The 17,416-nt window shown below is 36.8% G+C and overlaps 1 protein-coding gene across 1 annotated transcript; it reads right to left on the bottom strand.

The window, feature by feature from the left end:
- Positions 1-16,419: 16,419 nt before the first annotated feature.
- Positions 16,420-17,148, bottom strand: LOC131160960 (cytochrome P450 CYP72A616-like). Its single transcript, XM_058116829.1, has 2 exons — positions 16,954-17,148; positions 16,420-16,845 (listed from the first exon to the last, which is right to left on the bottom strand). Exons 1-2 carry the CDS (start codon positions 17,146-17,148, stop codon positions 16,420-16,422), a joined length of 621 nt encoding a protein of 206 aa, XP_057972812.1.
- Positions 17,149-17,416: the final 268 nt, after the last annotated feature.

The raw sequence follows: 17,416 nt of genomic DNA, 5'->3' as shown, positions 1-17,416 counted from the left end.
AAAAAGAATAAAAAACAAGTCTTTAATAAAATCCAATGAGTAAAAAAAAACAAAATAACAATTAACATGAAATAAATAAATAAATAAAAACAAGAAGAAGAAGGAGATAAGAGAGGGAGAGTAAAACAGAGCCTGTGCTAGTGTTGGTATTGTTCATGGGTTGCTGTGGAGTTGGCTGCTGCTGTGTTGTGGACTGGTGGAGAAGTGGCCGAGAGGTTGCAGGCTGCTGTTGTGTGGAAGGCCGAGAGCCTGGTGGAACAGGGGTTGTGCTCTGCTCGGCCTGGTGCTGGAACAGATGGATGGAAGAGATGCTGCAGGTGGCTCGAGAAGCTCGGCTGTTTGCAGGAGGAGCTGTGGCAGCAAGAGGTCTCGGCTGTTGTTGCTGTGCTGGAAGCCGGAGCTGGGGCTGCTGCTGTGTGTTCTCGGGTTGGAGAAGCTGCAGGCTGCTGCTGCTGTGTTCTCGGGTTGCAGTAGGGGACTGTGGAGATTGGGATGGAGCAAAGCCGAGGCTTGCTGTGCTGGTGTTGGCCGAGGCAGCAGGTAAGGAACAGGGCAAGGGAGAGACTGCAAGAGATTAAAGAAAACAGGGGAAGAAAGAAAGGGAAACAGAGAATGGCAACGCAGCAATTGAAAGGAAAAAAAAAAAAACAAAACCAAAGAAGAAGAAGAGAAGAGGAAAAGAAGAAGAAGAGAAGAGGAGAGCCGAGGACCCCCGGGGCTACGCTGGAGGAGGGGTTTAAAAAGAGAAAAAAAAGAAGAAGCCCTACCCAGATTAGCCAACCCGACCAGGCTATGCATGGCCGGGTCACATCAACTATCCATTCAAGTATATATTTTTTTAATTTTTTTCATTTTATTTGTTCTCTATTCGTCGCAAATTATGCTCTTCTAGAGCCCGTATCTCACAAAACTCAAAACACAAAAGTTGTAGATGATCCTTTTATCTTTTTCTAGAAATTTGAATCGTCTTGATTGGAGCTCAGAAGGAAAAGTTATGTACGAAATACGAACAGATATCAGTTTTGGTTCCTGTGAATTTTTCCTGCGACAAAAAATTACCAAAACTTCATAAATAGTGCAATAAAGTTCAAGAATTATAATTTTGGCACTTTATTAAAATATTGGACAATTTTGGACATTTAATTAAAAATATAAACGGTAAAGCCCGGGTTAAGATGACCAATTACGCAGTTTTGACGCGTAATCAACATGCTAATCACAAGACCAAATATAGAAGAGATCAAAAAATTGAAGCATCAATTATCAAAGGAGCTTGACATGAAGGACTTGGGCTTAGCAAAGCAAATACTTGGAATGTGGATCTCTAGAGATAAGCGACAGGGAACATTGCAGTTATCTTATTTAGAATACATTACTCATGTTTTACAGATATTTTACATGAGCACCGCCAAAGTGGTAAATACACCATTGACAACACACTTTCGCCCCTCCAAGGATCAAGCTCCCCAGATAGATAAAAAAAAAAAGGACTTCATGGCTAAGGTACCTTCTGCCTCAGCCATTAGAAGTCTCATGTATGCCATGGTTTGTACCAGACCGGGCATTGGCCAAGCAGTGGGAACAATCACCAAGTTCATGTCAAATCCAAGGAAGACTCACTAGGAAGCAGTGAAGTGGATCTTCAAGTACCTCAGAGACACTATTGATAAGTGTTTATGTTTTAGCAAAGGAGACTTAAAAGTAAAAGAGTATGTAGATGCCGATTTTGTTGGTGAAGTTGATCACCACAAGAGCACCACCAGATATGTGTTCACTGTTGGCACAACAGTTGTTAGTTAGATGTCGCCGATATAAAAGATTGTTGCCCTATCCACTATAGCAGCTGAGTACGTTGCAGTGACAGAACCTAGCAAAGAGATGATTTGACTTCAAGGTTTGTTGACGGAGCTTGGATTAAAGTAGGAGAGGAATGTTTTGTACAGCGACAGTCAGAGTGCAATACATTTGGTAAAGAACTCTACATTTCATTCTAAAACCAAACACATTGGACTTTGTTATCACTTCATCAGATCTCTACTAAAGGATGGAGTACTGACACTTGAAAAGATTCAAGGTAGTAGAATCCAGCAGGCATATTGATGAAGGTGGTGACTACAGAGAAACTGAAGTTATGCTCATCTTCAGTTGTTCTTCATGCTTGAAGACATATATAAGCACATCATTTTTCTATACACTAGTTGAGATGGTATCTCCGTCTCCAAGTGGGAGATTGTTGAGCTACGCATAGTATGTGGAGACAGTAGCACCCCCCCCCCCCACACAACTTATGTTGAAATGGAGACATGTGGTAAATGGAGATCAGAAACCCTCCACCAACCTTGCCTACCATGGCTGACATTAAGCCACAAATCTTTGAATTTTACCCCCCATCTCAGGCTATATAAATGTGATGGGTGTTGTGTTGTATTTGTGTGTGGAAGTGTGTTGTAGTGTAGAGCTGTGAGTTGTGTGCGTTGAGAGAGAGAGAGAGAGAGAGAGAGAGAGAGAGAGAGAGAGAGAGAGAGAGAGAGAGAGAGAGAGAGAGAGTTGAGTTGAAGGCAATAGCCTCCTCCTCCTTGTATTATTTTCCGGATTATAGTGAATTGGTGTGTGCTCCATGGACGTAGGTCAAGTTGGACCGAACCACATAAAATCTGGTGTTCCATTTTTGTTATTTATTTTTGCCCGTGTGTGATTGTTGCTCCTAGATCCACCCCCATCATAAGATACGAAAACATTTGTCTCCACTACTTCTCTCTCTCTCTCTGGATTGTTACTCAATCTTTGGTCTACTAGAATAATATGAATTGGAAGTGGAAGGGAAACATATGAAGACTATTTTTATTTCATTTCATTTACTCGTGAACAAATCGTTGAAGTGAATTTGATTAGGTTAATTATGCCACATTATTGCATGTCAATATATTTGTGTAAAATATTCTTATAATCATAATAAATGTTTGAAATTTTTTTAAAATAAATTAATAATATATTATCATAATGAACTTTACAAATATTGAAATATGGGTATTCAAAGTTATTTCTAAAAATTTGTACATTATTTAAAATTATAAAATTCAAACTTAAACATGAGATATAATTATGACACCGTTGTTGAAACAAGGACATGACTAAGCTTTGAAATATAGGACCTAATATGACAGAATTGCTCTAATTTAAATTATGTAAATATGAAATTTTAATATTTATATGACACTGTATATAAAAATTTAATAAATACATACATACATACATACATATATATATATATATATGTATATATATATGTGTATTTTTATTATATTTTGTTGAAAATTATAAAATACAAAAGAGGCATGAGATACTATTATGTGAGGTTTCTAAAGCTAGAACGAACTAGCCGGTCTGACCAAGTTCATCGGATCAGAATATTTTTGTCCACAAAAAATTTACATTATTTGTACTTTTATATAAAGTATAAAAATGTTATTTAAAAATGAAATTCTTAAATATAATTTAATCTAATTCTTATTGAATTAATTTCTTTTTAAAATATTATGTATTACTTTTAAAGGATAATAATATTTATATCTATCAAAAAAATTTCACTAATCATTCTTTTTTCTAGATGATATGTATACAAAACGTTATTATTATTATTATTATTATTATTATTATTATTATTATTATTATTATTATTATTATTATTGTTATTATTATTATTATTATTATTATTATTATTATTATTATTGCTAACCAAATCAAGTTTCCTCCTTCTGATTTGAATATTAGATTATCTAAAATACACTAAGTAATTTTTTTAATTTACTTTATTTTAGGAATATTTTGTCTTACTTTTAAAGTATAAAGATAGTTTATATTAAAATGATTTGAAAAACCATTAATACTTTTATACGTAGTATAGTTTGTTTTTGTTGACATTTATATTAAAACTTTTCATGTGATTGTGTTGTTTCTTTTAAAATCTAGATTTGTCTTTTTTCTCTAAATCCTCTACCCCTCACCCACTCCCAAAAACATAAAATAAAAAAGACTCATCATCACTTTCTCTTTGTCATAATAGAAGTAATAAAAGTTTTCTTTTTGACGCACTATATGATCTTAGATCACAATTGTGTCGACATTTGTTTGTAATGGTTGATTTTCATTTTCCGTTTCTATTAGATTTATTATAAGAGACAATACAAAGAATTATTTGTTTTTAGGTGTCAATCCCAATAGAACTCTAGTAATATCTAGAACTGAATGAGAGACTTTAATGGTTGCCTCTAATATTAGATTTGGAAATAGCTAGGTCAAAAGCAATTTATTGGAGTATGTGGCTTATGTTGAGTGAAACACATGTATAGAGAAAGCATGTTAAAAAAAATAAGGAAGCCGAGCTGCAAGAAGAAACAATTGATGGTTTGGTCGACAGCTACATTGACGGTTTAGCCTCGGGAAGAAACCGTTAATGTTTTTTCTGAAACCGTCGACGGTTTCGATCTTTGTAAGAAACCATCAACGGTTTGCTGCAACCATCGACGATTTTGTTCGGTATTATTTTTGAATTTTGAATTGAAAATATCAGTAGGTTGAGGATTTGGTGGCAAAACCTCCGAGGATTGATACATGGGTATTTGGGGAACTTCCTAATCCCTTTGTATGTGTTAGCATATATACAATGTTGTAAATCTGGTTTTGAGATGATAATAAAAGTTATCCACCGTTTGCTCTCGTGTACGTAGGCACATTACTGAATCATGTTAATTCTTTCCTTATTAGTGAAAAAACGTCACTAATAACTCACTTTTAGTGACAAAATTGGAACCGTCACAAAAAACCAGTTCTCCTGCTCAAACCATCATGGTAAACCACTTTTTGTGCAAAAACTATCCCGAAAAAATATTAACGACGTTTCTTGGGGTATTAGTGATGAATTCAAGGCATCACTAAAAGGCAGTTATTAGTGACGATTAACTTAACGTCACTAATAGTATTATATTAGTCACAGTTACATGAGCTGTTACTAATAACGCATGTTGACTATGAAAAAGTCAACAATAGTAGTGACGGTTCTAAGAAACCGTCACTAATAGTACAATATTACTAATGGTTTCTTAAACCGTCACTAATAATGAATTTGTCAACTAAGAAAAAGTCAATGATATTAGTGACAGTTTATGTAAACCATCACTAATAGTCCATTTATAGCGATGAATTTGTTCAACTGTCACTAATATAATTTTTTATTTAAAAAATATATTTAACTATATTAATGACAGTTTTGAAAAACAGTCACTAATAGTCTGTTATTAGTGACAGTTTATCCAAACCATGACTAATAATGCATTTGTTGACTAGGAAAAGTTAACTATATTAGTGACAGTTTAGGATAACAGTCACTAATAGTGTATTATTAGCGGCAAATTTATTAAATCGCCACTAATAGTCTTGTATTAGTCCCGCTACTAATAATGTATTTTTAGATTGGGAAAACAAGTAGATTTGCTTATAGATAAACCAAACCTAAAAGTTAGGCCTTCCCATAGAGACAGAGATGGCCAAGGAATCACCTTGATCGTCATGCCAGACAAAGACCCATGTGAGCCTTATTAGTGTTCTAGGTCACCTAAGTGGCCAAGATGCATAACAAATGAAAATCTAGATGAGTTCAGAATCCAAATAAACTCTCAGTTAATTTATCTTTGGGTGTTTAACCAAGTAACGTACTCCTGTATGGTTTCCGCAAAGAATGGTTCAACCAACGTACTCCCTTTTGGTTTCCGCAACCCAGATCAAAATTAAACCTTAAGTTTGTTTGATTTCCAAATATATGTAGTTTATATGATTTTCAAATTTAAACCATCCACGCAATTTAAATATGCACTGGAAATAAAGAATAGGGAAAGAGAGATTGAGATGGAAATTTTTACGAGGTTCGGCTTATACCTAGCCTACGTTCTCGCCTTTGGAAATCCACCAAAGGATTCAATAAACCTATTCCATTGATGGGTGGAACAAAACCTTTACAAGTGATACCCCACGTTCAAACACTCCTTCACTAGGCTAGAGCTCGCCTCACCAAACGATGTCCCCTCGTTTGGTCACTCCTTTAGGCTAGAGCCCGCCTCTCTAAGCAAAATCCCCTTGCTTAGCGAACGATCCAAACAATCCTTGGAATGTCAAAGAACTACAAGAAACAAGATATAATATGCGTATAAATATACTCTCACAAAGAGTAAGTTAGTACAAGTTCAGCACTATATACTTCAATGTAAAATATCAATATGAAATAGAATGAAGTTCAAGTGTAGAATTCACCAATATCCTTCTTAGATGAGGATTAGCAGTAGAAATTCAGAGGAGGAAGGATTAGCACTTCGGAATATCTTAGCAAAAGAGTTTTGCAGTGAGTGAGCAAGAGAACTTGTAAGAACAAGAGTGCTTTCAGCTTCACAAACAGATTTTTCAATACTTGGTTTGTTTTGATTTGCAAAACCATGTATTTATAGACTTTCAAACAAGTTTCCTTAGATAATTTTCCAAGTTTTTAGAAAGTTTGGTGCACAAGAAACTAATGTTTAAAAAATAAATTTTGAAAATTTTTTGCTCGTTAACAGTGTTTAGATGACTAAACTTTCGGGTTCAGTCGTCTGAGGTGGTTATGCCTAAAAAAAAATTCAGCAAAAAATCTTTAGACGTCTGAAGTTACACTTCTGTCGTCAAAAGTGGTTCTGTGTGCTGTTCAGTCAGCTGAAGTTCCTCCCGTGAATAGTGTTCAATTGATTGACAGTTGTGACCCCATTTCAGTGTTTTGGCCATAACTTTTTCTATATAACTCCAAATTAGGTGTTCATGGTGTCAAAAGAAAGATAAGAGAAAATCCTACAACTTTCATGTTGAACATATTTTAAAATAATAGTTTTTGATAGAGAAAAATTCACCTCAATGCGGATTTATAAAAATTGACCGCATTTGGAAAAACTCTTTTTGGTGTTTTTCATTCCAAAAATGATTCTAACCCTTTTAAAATAATTTTTGTCCTTATAAAAAAAATTTCCAAGTTTTAAAAGGTATCTAGGTCCAAGAAGTTAACCTAAGAGTTTTATAATATTTCAAATGATATTTTAAACATTAAAGCACTTACATGAGACTTCTAAGACATTAACATTCTAAACTTTCAAGTCTTCATGCTCGCTTTGGCTCTTTTTTGGTCTTCAAGCTTTAATATTTTTTGAGCTCTCTCACTTTGCTTTTATTTGCCTCTTTTGACTTTAAACATTCCTTGGCTTTCAACAAATCATGCATGACCTCATATTCTTCAAGGTTTAATATATCATCTTTAAATTTATGCTTTGACTCATTTAAGCTTCATTTGATCTTTGTGAGTACTTTGACCTTACTTTCTCATATGTGCGCCCTGAAATAACATTACTCACACAAATATGTTAGATTCCACTTGTTTTTTGGCTTCAAAATAAGATAACAAGATTTTAAGCCTTGTAAGACCAACACATGTTACTTGTTGTGAAGTTAAATTATCAAGAGAGGTAGTATAAACATTTTCATATCTATCAGCAATAAAAAGCACTTTGTGATCTGTTTTATTTTCTATTATACAGGTGTCATTTTCAAAAGATACTTTATATCTTATGTCACAAAATTGACTTATTCTAAGTAGATTATGTTTCAGTCCATCAACCAGCAAAACATTATCAATGGTAAGAGAGGAATCCTTACCAACCTTACCTACCCCAATTATACATCCTTTGGCATTTCCCCCAAATGTTACACAACCTCCATCCTTGGGAACAATTGATGTAAATTTGCCCTTGTCCCCGATCATGTGCCATGAGCACCCACTATCCAAGTACCATCTGTCCTTGGAGGAGGACGATCTTAGGCATGCCTACAAAATAAACTAAGTGATATCCATTATTTTATAATTTAGATCTTTAATGTGATATTGGGATAGTTTAGTACTCTGATAATTAGCATTTAAGGACTTCCACTGTTTGTATCAGTGATTATTATAATATGAAATATTCAGGTTATTACAAGTGGTATTAGAGAAATTTGAACGAAATTTTTTCGGGTCGCTACATCATGACTCAAAACTTTGGGCACCAAATTGGTGAAGGAAGGTTGTGGCATCTAAGACAACATAGACGATGAAAATTTTTTAAATCTGATCCAAGACCACAAAGAAACCAATGTACCTTATTAGTGTCATCAAGCGGTTTGCCAATAACACTAAGTTAATTGATCACGAAGAGAGTAAAAAGAACGAGCATATTCAGCCACACTACGAGAGCCACGTTGCATTAACTGAATTTTGTCTTTCAATTGAATTTCTCTTGTCTTGGAGCTATAAGAAAATGATGCGTCGAGAGTCAACCAAGTATCATGAGTTGTTGAGGAATTGTTGGAATTGGTGTATTCCCAAGAGGGGGTGAATTGGGTAATTAAAAGTTTATACTTAGGTTCAACTAAATTCCACAACAATATAATCACAAACTAGGGTCTGTCTAAATAATCGTAAACCCAATCAACACATGTAAGGCATATAATGAATTAGGCATACAACATACATGTGCTGAAAAAGACAGTGCAGAAAGTAAATTACAGAAATATAAAGTACACACACAATATATTATCTTGATTCAACCAACTGTGCCTACATCCCTGCCTCAGCTTGCAAGCCCGAGGGTTATCACTATTGCTCACTTAATGGGTGGAGCAACACCGATTATAACCATGTCAAATTTCTAGGGCTGACCTCAACCTTTACAAACTCTCCTTATGGGTCGAAGAAGGCCCTAGATCAAATTCACAGGGCTGACCCCAACCTAATCCTTACGGGCTAGATCAAACCCCCTCAAGTCACGCCTAGAGTACAACAATGAAATACAAATTTTTGTACAATTCAAATTGCTTTTATCACAAGCAGATTATGTACCGATACACACATGTAATAATCAATGCACATCAATGATGTAAGGACTATAATATCAGTGTTATATGTGTGCAATCAATACTCAATATAATGATTATCTAAAATCAAGCACAAGAGTGTGTCAACAAGCTAATCCTTGAAACTATGTAAAGATGAATCTCAATCACTGTTAGGGTTTCAAAGATTTGTACCAAGAGAAATTTAGAATATCTCAAAAATTATTTTCTCAATGTCACAACTCAAAGAGATATTCAAATATGAGCTTGTAAAAAATATTTTTGCACACAAAAAAATACAAGCCCAATGAGTCTTGCAATAATAATGCAAAGACTCACTTAACTATAAGATTTTTCCCACACAAATATTTATTAAATAAAATTGGGGGAAAAACTTTTGCTCTACTCTCAATATGAAAATCAACAATAATGAATAAAATGAGAGTATCCTAGAAAAATAGAACAACATATAAATACTCACAAAGCTTGATTTCTCAAAGGAATGGTACTATGTAAGTGTATAGGGTTTATATGAAGAAATAGGGCTTATAAAATTTCAGAGGAAATTTGGGCTAATTAAATCCCTAATCTTCTTAATTGAGCAAATGAACTCATATTTATAGACATGGGAAGAATTATGACAGTTGGGGACACCATGGGAATTATTAAAATTGTTATAAAAGAATTTAAGACGTTAACCATGTTTTAACCTCAATTAACCTCGGTAAAATTCAAGCAACTTGAGGGGGTCGATCGACCATTTCTATGGTTCGGTCGACCAGGAAGAATTTGAACTAGGAAGATGGTGGACCAGGCTTAAGGCGATTTTAGAACCTCCGAGGTTCGGCCGACCGGATTGGGTTCGGCGTACCAAACATGGGTGTTCGGTCCACTAAGCCATTTTTGTACTATAAGTTCGATCAACCAGCCCATTGGGATCTCCCCACGTGCCAGTTCAGTCGACGAGAGCATTACTGCTCATTTTGAGGTCGATCGACCGAAGGGTCAAACCATTGACCCTGGGGAGGTTCGGTTGATCGAAGTGCTCAGTGTGTTAGATGTTTGGTTGACTGACAATGCCAAATTTGTGCATTTCGGTCCAATTCTTCTTATGAAGTTGTCCCTATTTACATGATTATGAGGGACATTTTCATGCAATATTGTGGGTCCTATGGTCGGTCAAGTGCCATTGAGAGTCGATCGAAAAAATTCGGCGTTGATCCTTAAGGTCTATCTACGGTCTTGAGCTTATAGATCCTACATACATGATATGCACCAATTATTACAGGCCGTTGGAATTTAAATAATATTAAAAACTCGATTTAAAAACTACAAAGGAATTAAACACTTTGGGTCTTATTTTCCTTCAAGCCAATATGTGCTACCATATGATTTTGCCAATTTGATCCTGCACACAAACTCGACAAACATTAAATACCTTGTATTTGTCATTATCAAAAACGAGATAGGACTCAAAAAGTCAATAGGAATTAACAACCTCGGCCATACACTCCTCTATAAAAGAAGTGTAAATGAGGTTGACCAACATCCAGTCTTGTGTATGCCTTTTCTTGTAAGCTGAATTAGGAACTTGATTGGAACCCTCTCGAGCCAAGGTTATAGGTGCAGGAAGACCCGTCCAAGAAGCCCATGAGATCTTGACTTTCAAGCAATGAAATGAATTGGCTATGCCACATGTGGTAATTGGTAGAAATGAGTTTGATGGTCACCATGTGAACCATCGTATTGAGCGGAAGCTAATTGGAGCTTGAATCGGCTAGAGGAAAAAATTTAAGGTATCGACCGAAAGTGGTGCTGATACCATGATAAGGTGACACCTCAAGCATAACTATTGTGAGGATATTCATATTTATAGAAATATTTACAACTGTATAAGTTAACATTACAACAGAATAACAAAGGTATAATTCATAATTTAAAAAACTGCTATACAAGTGAAGAATCCTCTTGATTGTCTCTGGATTCTCCTCTACTATATTCTACTCTAATAAGGAGACTGAGATAGAAGAGCACCTTGCATTTCAATCCCTTGAAGTGGGCTCCTTTAAATTGAAAGCACTTATTGAGGTCTACAACATTTCCACTTGACTTTTCAAACATAGGCTTTGTATTTTTTTAATCTCCTTAAAAATTGTTTGGAATATAGTAAAAAAAAACCTTAAAACACAAATCAAACAGTAGCATGATTCACAATTAGATTGAGACATGGTGTGATACCCAATGGAAGGTTTAAAAGGATTAGATGTTATTACCCACATCAATAAGGTGCACATTTCTTTTCAGGAGCCTTCCCATAAGAACTCCACAGTTAAGCGTGCTTGGTTTAGAGTAATTTTGGGATGGGTGACCTTTTGGAAAGTTTTCTCAGGAAGTGTATGAGTGAAGACAAAACACACTGAAAATGATACATGTTAATCTATGGGGCTAGTCATTAGTCTAATATGGTCCGCCCTCCTATTGTGGTCTAAGTGGAAGAGGAGAGACGCAGTGCTTCCTGGTAGACCCAGGTTGGGGCGTTACAAAATGGTATCAGAGCAATTACCAGCTAAAAGTGTAATGAGATTCACATTGCCTAGGTTTGGAAATGTGGGTTCACAACGAGGACATTGCATTCTGTAAGTGGGGGAGAATGTAATATCTCGTAGAAGAAAGGCTTAAAAGGATTAGATGTTACTACCCATATTAACAAGGTGCACATTTCTTTTCGGGAGCCTTCCCATAAGAACTTTACGATTAAGCATGCTTGACTTGGAGTAATCTTGGAATGAGTAACCTTCTGGGAAGTGTTCTCAAGAAGTGTGTGAGTGAGGATAAAACACACTGAAAAGGACACATGTTGGTCTGTGGGGTCAGTCATTAGTCCAATACCGCCCTCCTATTGTGGGTTTTTTTTTTTTTTTTTTGGCTTAGCCCACAAACTAGTGCAACAAAACTTCACTGCGCCTTGTTTCCCTCGAGATACAATAGTCTGATTTGAATTGGGAGACTCTCTCTAATTCTACATGAATAGAAGAGTCTAAAACTCCATAAAGGAATACCTTTCTTAAGTTGTCAACTCTCTATACTTAGATGATAGAATAATACGACAAGAGTGATGTGAAAAGAATTGCATACTATCTTTTAGTGCCAATGTTTTAGGGTTTATAGGCACACATGACATAAAAACAAGATACACTTAATATTTTGAATTTATGAAACACAAAAATAAAAGAACTCAATAAATAGATATCTAACTCTAGTATATATGCTCTTTCCAAAAACTCAATTGAATAAAAGTCTAACTTCAAGGTATATGCACTTTCCAAAGACTCAATTAAATAAATATCTAACTCCAAAATACATATCATTTCCAAAGACTCAATTGAATAAAGTCTAACTTCAAGGCACATGCCATTTCTAAGATGATTAACCAGTTTTGATAATATAATATTAAAACAAACTAACGCCATCATTTTTTCTCTCTATATCAAGTGATATTAAATATGAAAATATGTTCTAATATGATTAAAAATTAATAAAAATGAAATGTTAATGATGTGTAAAATCAAATTTTTGTTTGTAAATTTAATATTTTTTTTATTTTCATTCTCACTTTCCTAAATAACCAAATATGAAAAAGTTGATTCCTTTAAAATTTCCTTTCCCTTTATTTCCCTAATATTTTTCCAAGTTTCAAATGAGGCCCAAAGGTTCATTTTTAATTTCATTTGAGTCATTTGATTAGTTTTGACTTTTTGAATACGTGTTTTTCTTTAAAAAAAAATTGTAGAATTTATTTAATTAGTAATATGAATTTAGCAACGAAAAACTCTTGAGATGTCTTGCGAGAGGTTGAAAAAACAAGAAGAATCACCGTTTTTCCCCTGATATACAGAACCATATAGTTTCCAAGAAAATTGAAGAACAATATTGTCCTACCAAGTGACAACACCTTTGTTAGAGATGGAGCCAGAAACACAACTAGAGACGCGTTGAGCTGAGTCAGAAAACGCGTGCTTTTATTCTCCATTAATCTCTTAGTTTTAAACTTCCAATTTGTATTGATTATCATTTAAACTTCCAAGCCTATAAAAAGAGGGCTGTGGAAGATGTTTTATATAGCACAGTAGTGCAGGAACAGCACACGGAGAGTGCAGAGAGAGCAGAGAAGCTCAGAGGAGAGCTGAAAGGGAAGAAGAGAGCGAGAGAGAGAGAGAGAGAGAGAGAGAGAGAGAGAGAGAGAGAGAGAGAGAGAGAGAGAGAGAATTGTAATATTTTTTGGCGAGTTAGTGAATTTTGGTGTATGCTCCATGGACGTAGGTCGTTATTGACCGAACCACATAAAATTCTTGGTTTCACTTTGATCTAGATGCTCACAGGGTCCTAACAAGTGGTATCAGAGCCCGGTTGAAGCACAAAAGCGAGAATGGAAGTGATCCTGAAATTCAGAACTCTGTCTAGTAGATCAAAACTACATTTTGAGGCCACCATCGTATTCTTCTCGCCGAGAGAAAGAGAAGGGTGTCCTCCGGAGCTTGAACGGAGTTCAGATAAGGCCACGCGCGCCCACACGCGCCTTGCCAGAGCAATACGCCTCTCCATGCTCTGGCGACGCGCCGCACGCGTTTCTTCACCCGATCCACCTCGACCCGACATGCTGATAACCCGACCAGACTCGGACACAGACTCATCCCAGGTTGATCTAAGAGCCGGTACCTGACCCGAGTCTGTCCTCAGCCTAAGTGCCACGTTAGCGCACTACGTTAGCAGGAGTGTGCCACGTAGCTGGGGGTGCGACGTTAGCAATGCCACATCAGCGGCGGGCCACCTGCCTGTCAATTGCCACGTCATTAGTGGGCCCCACATCTACCATGTCATCGGCGGACCCCACTGCCACATCAGCGCCACGTCAGCAAGTTTGACCAAACTTTGACTAAGCTTTTCGGAGTCGTTTTGGGTCAGTTTTTCGAGTGACTTGAACCATTTCTAGGGTTTTCGATCATTTCGGATCCAACTGTGCTATCCATTTGAGCTAATTTCATCTCTAGATTAGTGAATTAAGATGTCAAATGAAAAGAGCTCAAAAATCGAAATGTTCAACGGGAACAATTTCGATTTCTAGAAGATGCAGATAGAAGATTATTTGTTTGGGAAGGAATTGCACTTACCGTTGAAGGGTAAGCCAACATCCATGAACGAGGACGAGTGGGAGTTTCTTGATTGAAAAGCCCTCGGAGCCATCAGAATGACGTTGTCGAAATCTGTGGCGTTCAATATCAAGCATATAACATCCACCAAGTCTCTTATGGATGCGCTCTCTAATATGTACGAGTAGCCTTCAACCGCAAATAAGGTACATCTCATGAAAAAACTATTTACGATGAACATGTCTGCAGGTGAGAGTTTCAGCAGGCATCTGAATAACTTCAATGAGTTGTCTAATCAACTCACCTTAGTTGGGATAATGTTTGATAATGAGATTCGGGCTTTACCGATTCTTAGTCAGTTTCCTGAAAATTGGAATGGTGTCGTCACTACCATCAGTAGCTCCACAGGAAAATCAAAGCTTGTATATGATGAGGTTATCAGCATGATTTTGATGAAGGAAATAAGAATGCAGCCGAACCATAGCTCCAATTCAAGTTCAGCCTTGAACATGGAGAGTCGAAGTAGAGGAAACAGGCATGGACGATCAAACAACTGCGGCAAATCTAGGCCGAGAAATCCCAGAGGTACTCAGGACACAGGTTCTCAAAGCACTAAAGTTATTGAGTGCTGGAACTGTGGAAAGAGTGGTCATTTCATGAACTAGTGCAGGAGTCAGAAGAAAAAATTCGAGACGAGGGCAAAGAAAGAAGCAAATATTGCTTCTGAGAATGATGAGATATTGATCTGCTCTTGGGAAAGCAAGCAGGAGTCTTGGGTCTTAGACTCTGGAGCCTCATTTCATGCCACATGCTGCAGAGATTGCCTAGAGGAGTACACACCAGGTAATTTTGATAAGGTGTACATTGGCAACGATCACCCTTGCGACATAACCGGCAAGAGAGTTATGAAGATCAATTTAAACGGGTCAGTATGGAAGCTGAAGGATGTCAGGTATATTCTAGACCTAAGAAAGAATTTGATCTCAGTTGGTCAGCTGGAAGATGAGGGATACACGATGAAATTCATTGGCAATGAATGGAAAGTTTCAAAGGGTGTACTAACGATTGCGCGAGGTAAGAAAAGCGAAACACTTTTTCTAACCTCCAATGCCTCCATGTCTATTTTAGTTGGTATAGGAAATGACAACAGCAACATCTGGAACCAACAACTTAGTCACATGAGCGAGAAGGGACTCAGGGTGAAGCACTCAAAGGAAAAATTGAGTGATCTACAGTCAGTGTAGGTTGACATGTGTGAAGATTGTATAGTCAAGAAACAGAAAATGGTTAGTTTCCAGATAAACACCCATGAATGTGTTGGGACACATCAGCAGAATACCGAGAATCCTTAGGTGGAGGAACCAGTGGAGCAGATTGTCGAACCACCATCTCCTACTCCAGCTCTGGAGCTTAGGAGAGCTACTCGGTCACGTATACCAGAAAGAAGGTATATTGATTACTTACTTCCTACAGATGGAGGAGAGCCTAAATGCAATGATAAAGCATGTCAGGTGGCAGATACGAGCAAGTGGGAGCTTGCAATGAAGGATGAGATGAAGTTCCTCACCTCCAACAAAACATGGAAGTTGCCCAAAGGCCTTCACAACAAGTGGGTGTATAGAATCGAAGAGGAGCATGACGGCTCTAGAATGTACAAGCCTCGGTTGGTAGTCAAAGGATTTGAACAGAAGGAATGGATTGACTACACCGGAATTTTTACACTAGTTGTGAAGATGACAACCATCAGATTAGTCTGCAAGAATCGAGTAGACGGGAAGATGGTGACTACAGAGAAACTGAAGTTGTGTTCAACTTCAGTTGGTCTTCATGCTTGAAGAGACATATTATGAGCATATCATTTATTCATGATACTCTGGTTGAAGAGGTGTCTCTGTATCCAAGTGGGAGATTGGTAGAGATGGAGCTAAAAACACAACTGGAGACGTGTTAGGCTGAGTCAGAAAACGCATGCTTTTATTCTCCATTAATCTCTTAGTTTTAAACTTCCAATTTGTATTGATTTGTATTGATTATCATTTAAACTTCCAAGCCTATAAAAAGAGGGTTGTGGAAGATGTTTTATATAGCACAGTAGTGCAGGAACAGCACAGAGAGAGTGTAGAGAGAGCAAAGAAGCTTAGGAGAGTTGAGAGGGAAGAAGAGAGAGAGAGAGAGAATTGTAATATTTTCCGGCGAGTTAGTGAATTTTGGTGTGTGCTCCGTGGACGTAGGTTGTTATTGACCGAACCACGTAAAATTCTTGGTGTCACTTTGATCTGGATGCTCACAGGGTCCTAACAACCTTGGATATAGATGACATTCCTGTCACGTAAACACCTCAGAATTGGTGTTGTACTATTGGAACTCCATGCTGTGGTTGAAGAGTAATGATATTATAGGGAGCATGAGTATAAGAAGGTGAGAGCCCAAAGCAAAAATTCTGCAAAATCATGGCCAATTCCATCTTTGCTTCCATCATTGCAAAGTTTTGGCCAAGATAGATTCTGGTTCCCCATCCAAATGGGTAGAATGCCATTTGATCCTTAGATGCCTTGGAAACCCCTTCAGTAAATCTCTCTAGTTTGAATTCTTCAATATCGTCACCCCAGTAGTCTGGGTCATGATAAAGAAGCAACACAGGTAAGCAAAGGTCGATCCCTTCTGGGATGGACAATCCCCCTATATTTGTTCTTTGATGAGTCTGTTGTAACACAAATGCCACCGGTGGATATAGCCTTAAGACTTCATGTACTACCATGGGGACCTACAAATTACCTCCATAAGCAACTACTAGCTTCCAAAATGATGTGGGTTCAAGTGTTCGTGTTGTTTCTAGCACCTTTGTGTGTAGCATAAACGGAATTGCACTTACAATCTTGAGGTGGTTTATGCCTTCAACATCAGGAGTTTTCTGCCCCCAAATTTGCAGAACCTCTTCTCTTGCCTTCTCTTGCCAATTCTGATGCATTGATAAGGCGATGATTGTCCATGTTAGCAGGTTAGCAGTAATCTCTTGGCCAGCGAAGTAGAATAACTTGCATTCTTCAATCACATCCTTAATTGTCATCTCATTACCCTTTTGTTCTTTGCATTGTAACAGCAAAACCAATAAATCAGTCTAGCTTGATTATGTGTTTTGAATGCATAATTTCATAAACTACAAACAAACAATTATTTACAAGTGAAAGAGAACAGTGATCTGACCTCTAGTCATAACTACTACAGTCTTCAAGAAAATGATCTAAAATAAAAAAGAGAATTGTGAGAAATAAAGAAAGAGATTTGGGAATTCTCTTAACTTTCACTGTGTTTCAGAAGAGCAGAAGGAGTAGGGT

The sequence above is a fragment of the Malania oleifera genome, chromosome 7 (genome assembly GCF_029873635.1).
Source record: "Malania oleifera isolate guangnan ecotype guangnan chromosome 7, ASM2987363v1, whole genome shotgun sequence".
Classification (NCBI taxonomy): Eukaryota; Viridiplantae; Streptophyta; class Magnoliopsida; order Santalales; family Ximeniaceae; genus Malania; species Malania oleifera.
The sequence above is the reverse complement of the archived record's forward strand: the minus strand, read 5'-3'. Positions and strand labels throughout refer to the sequence as shown.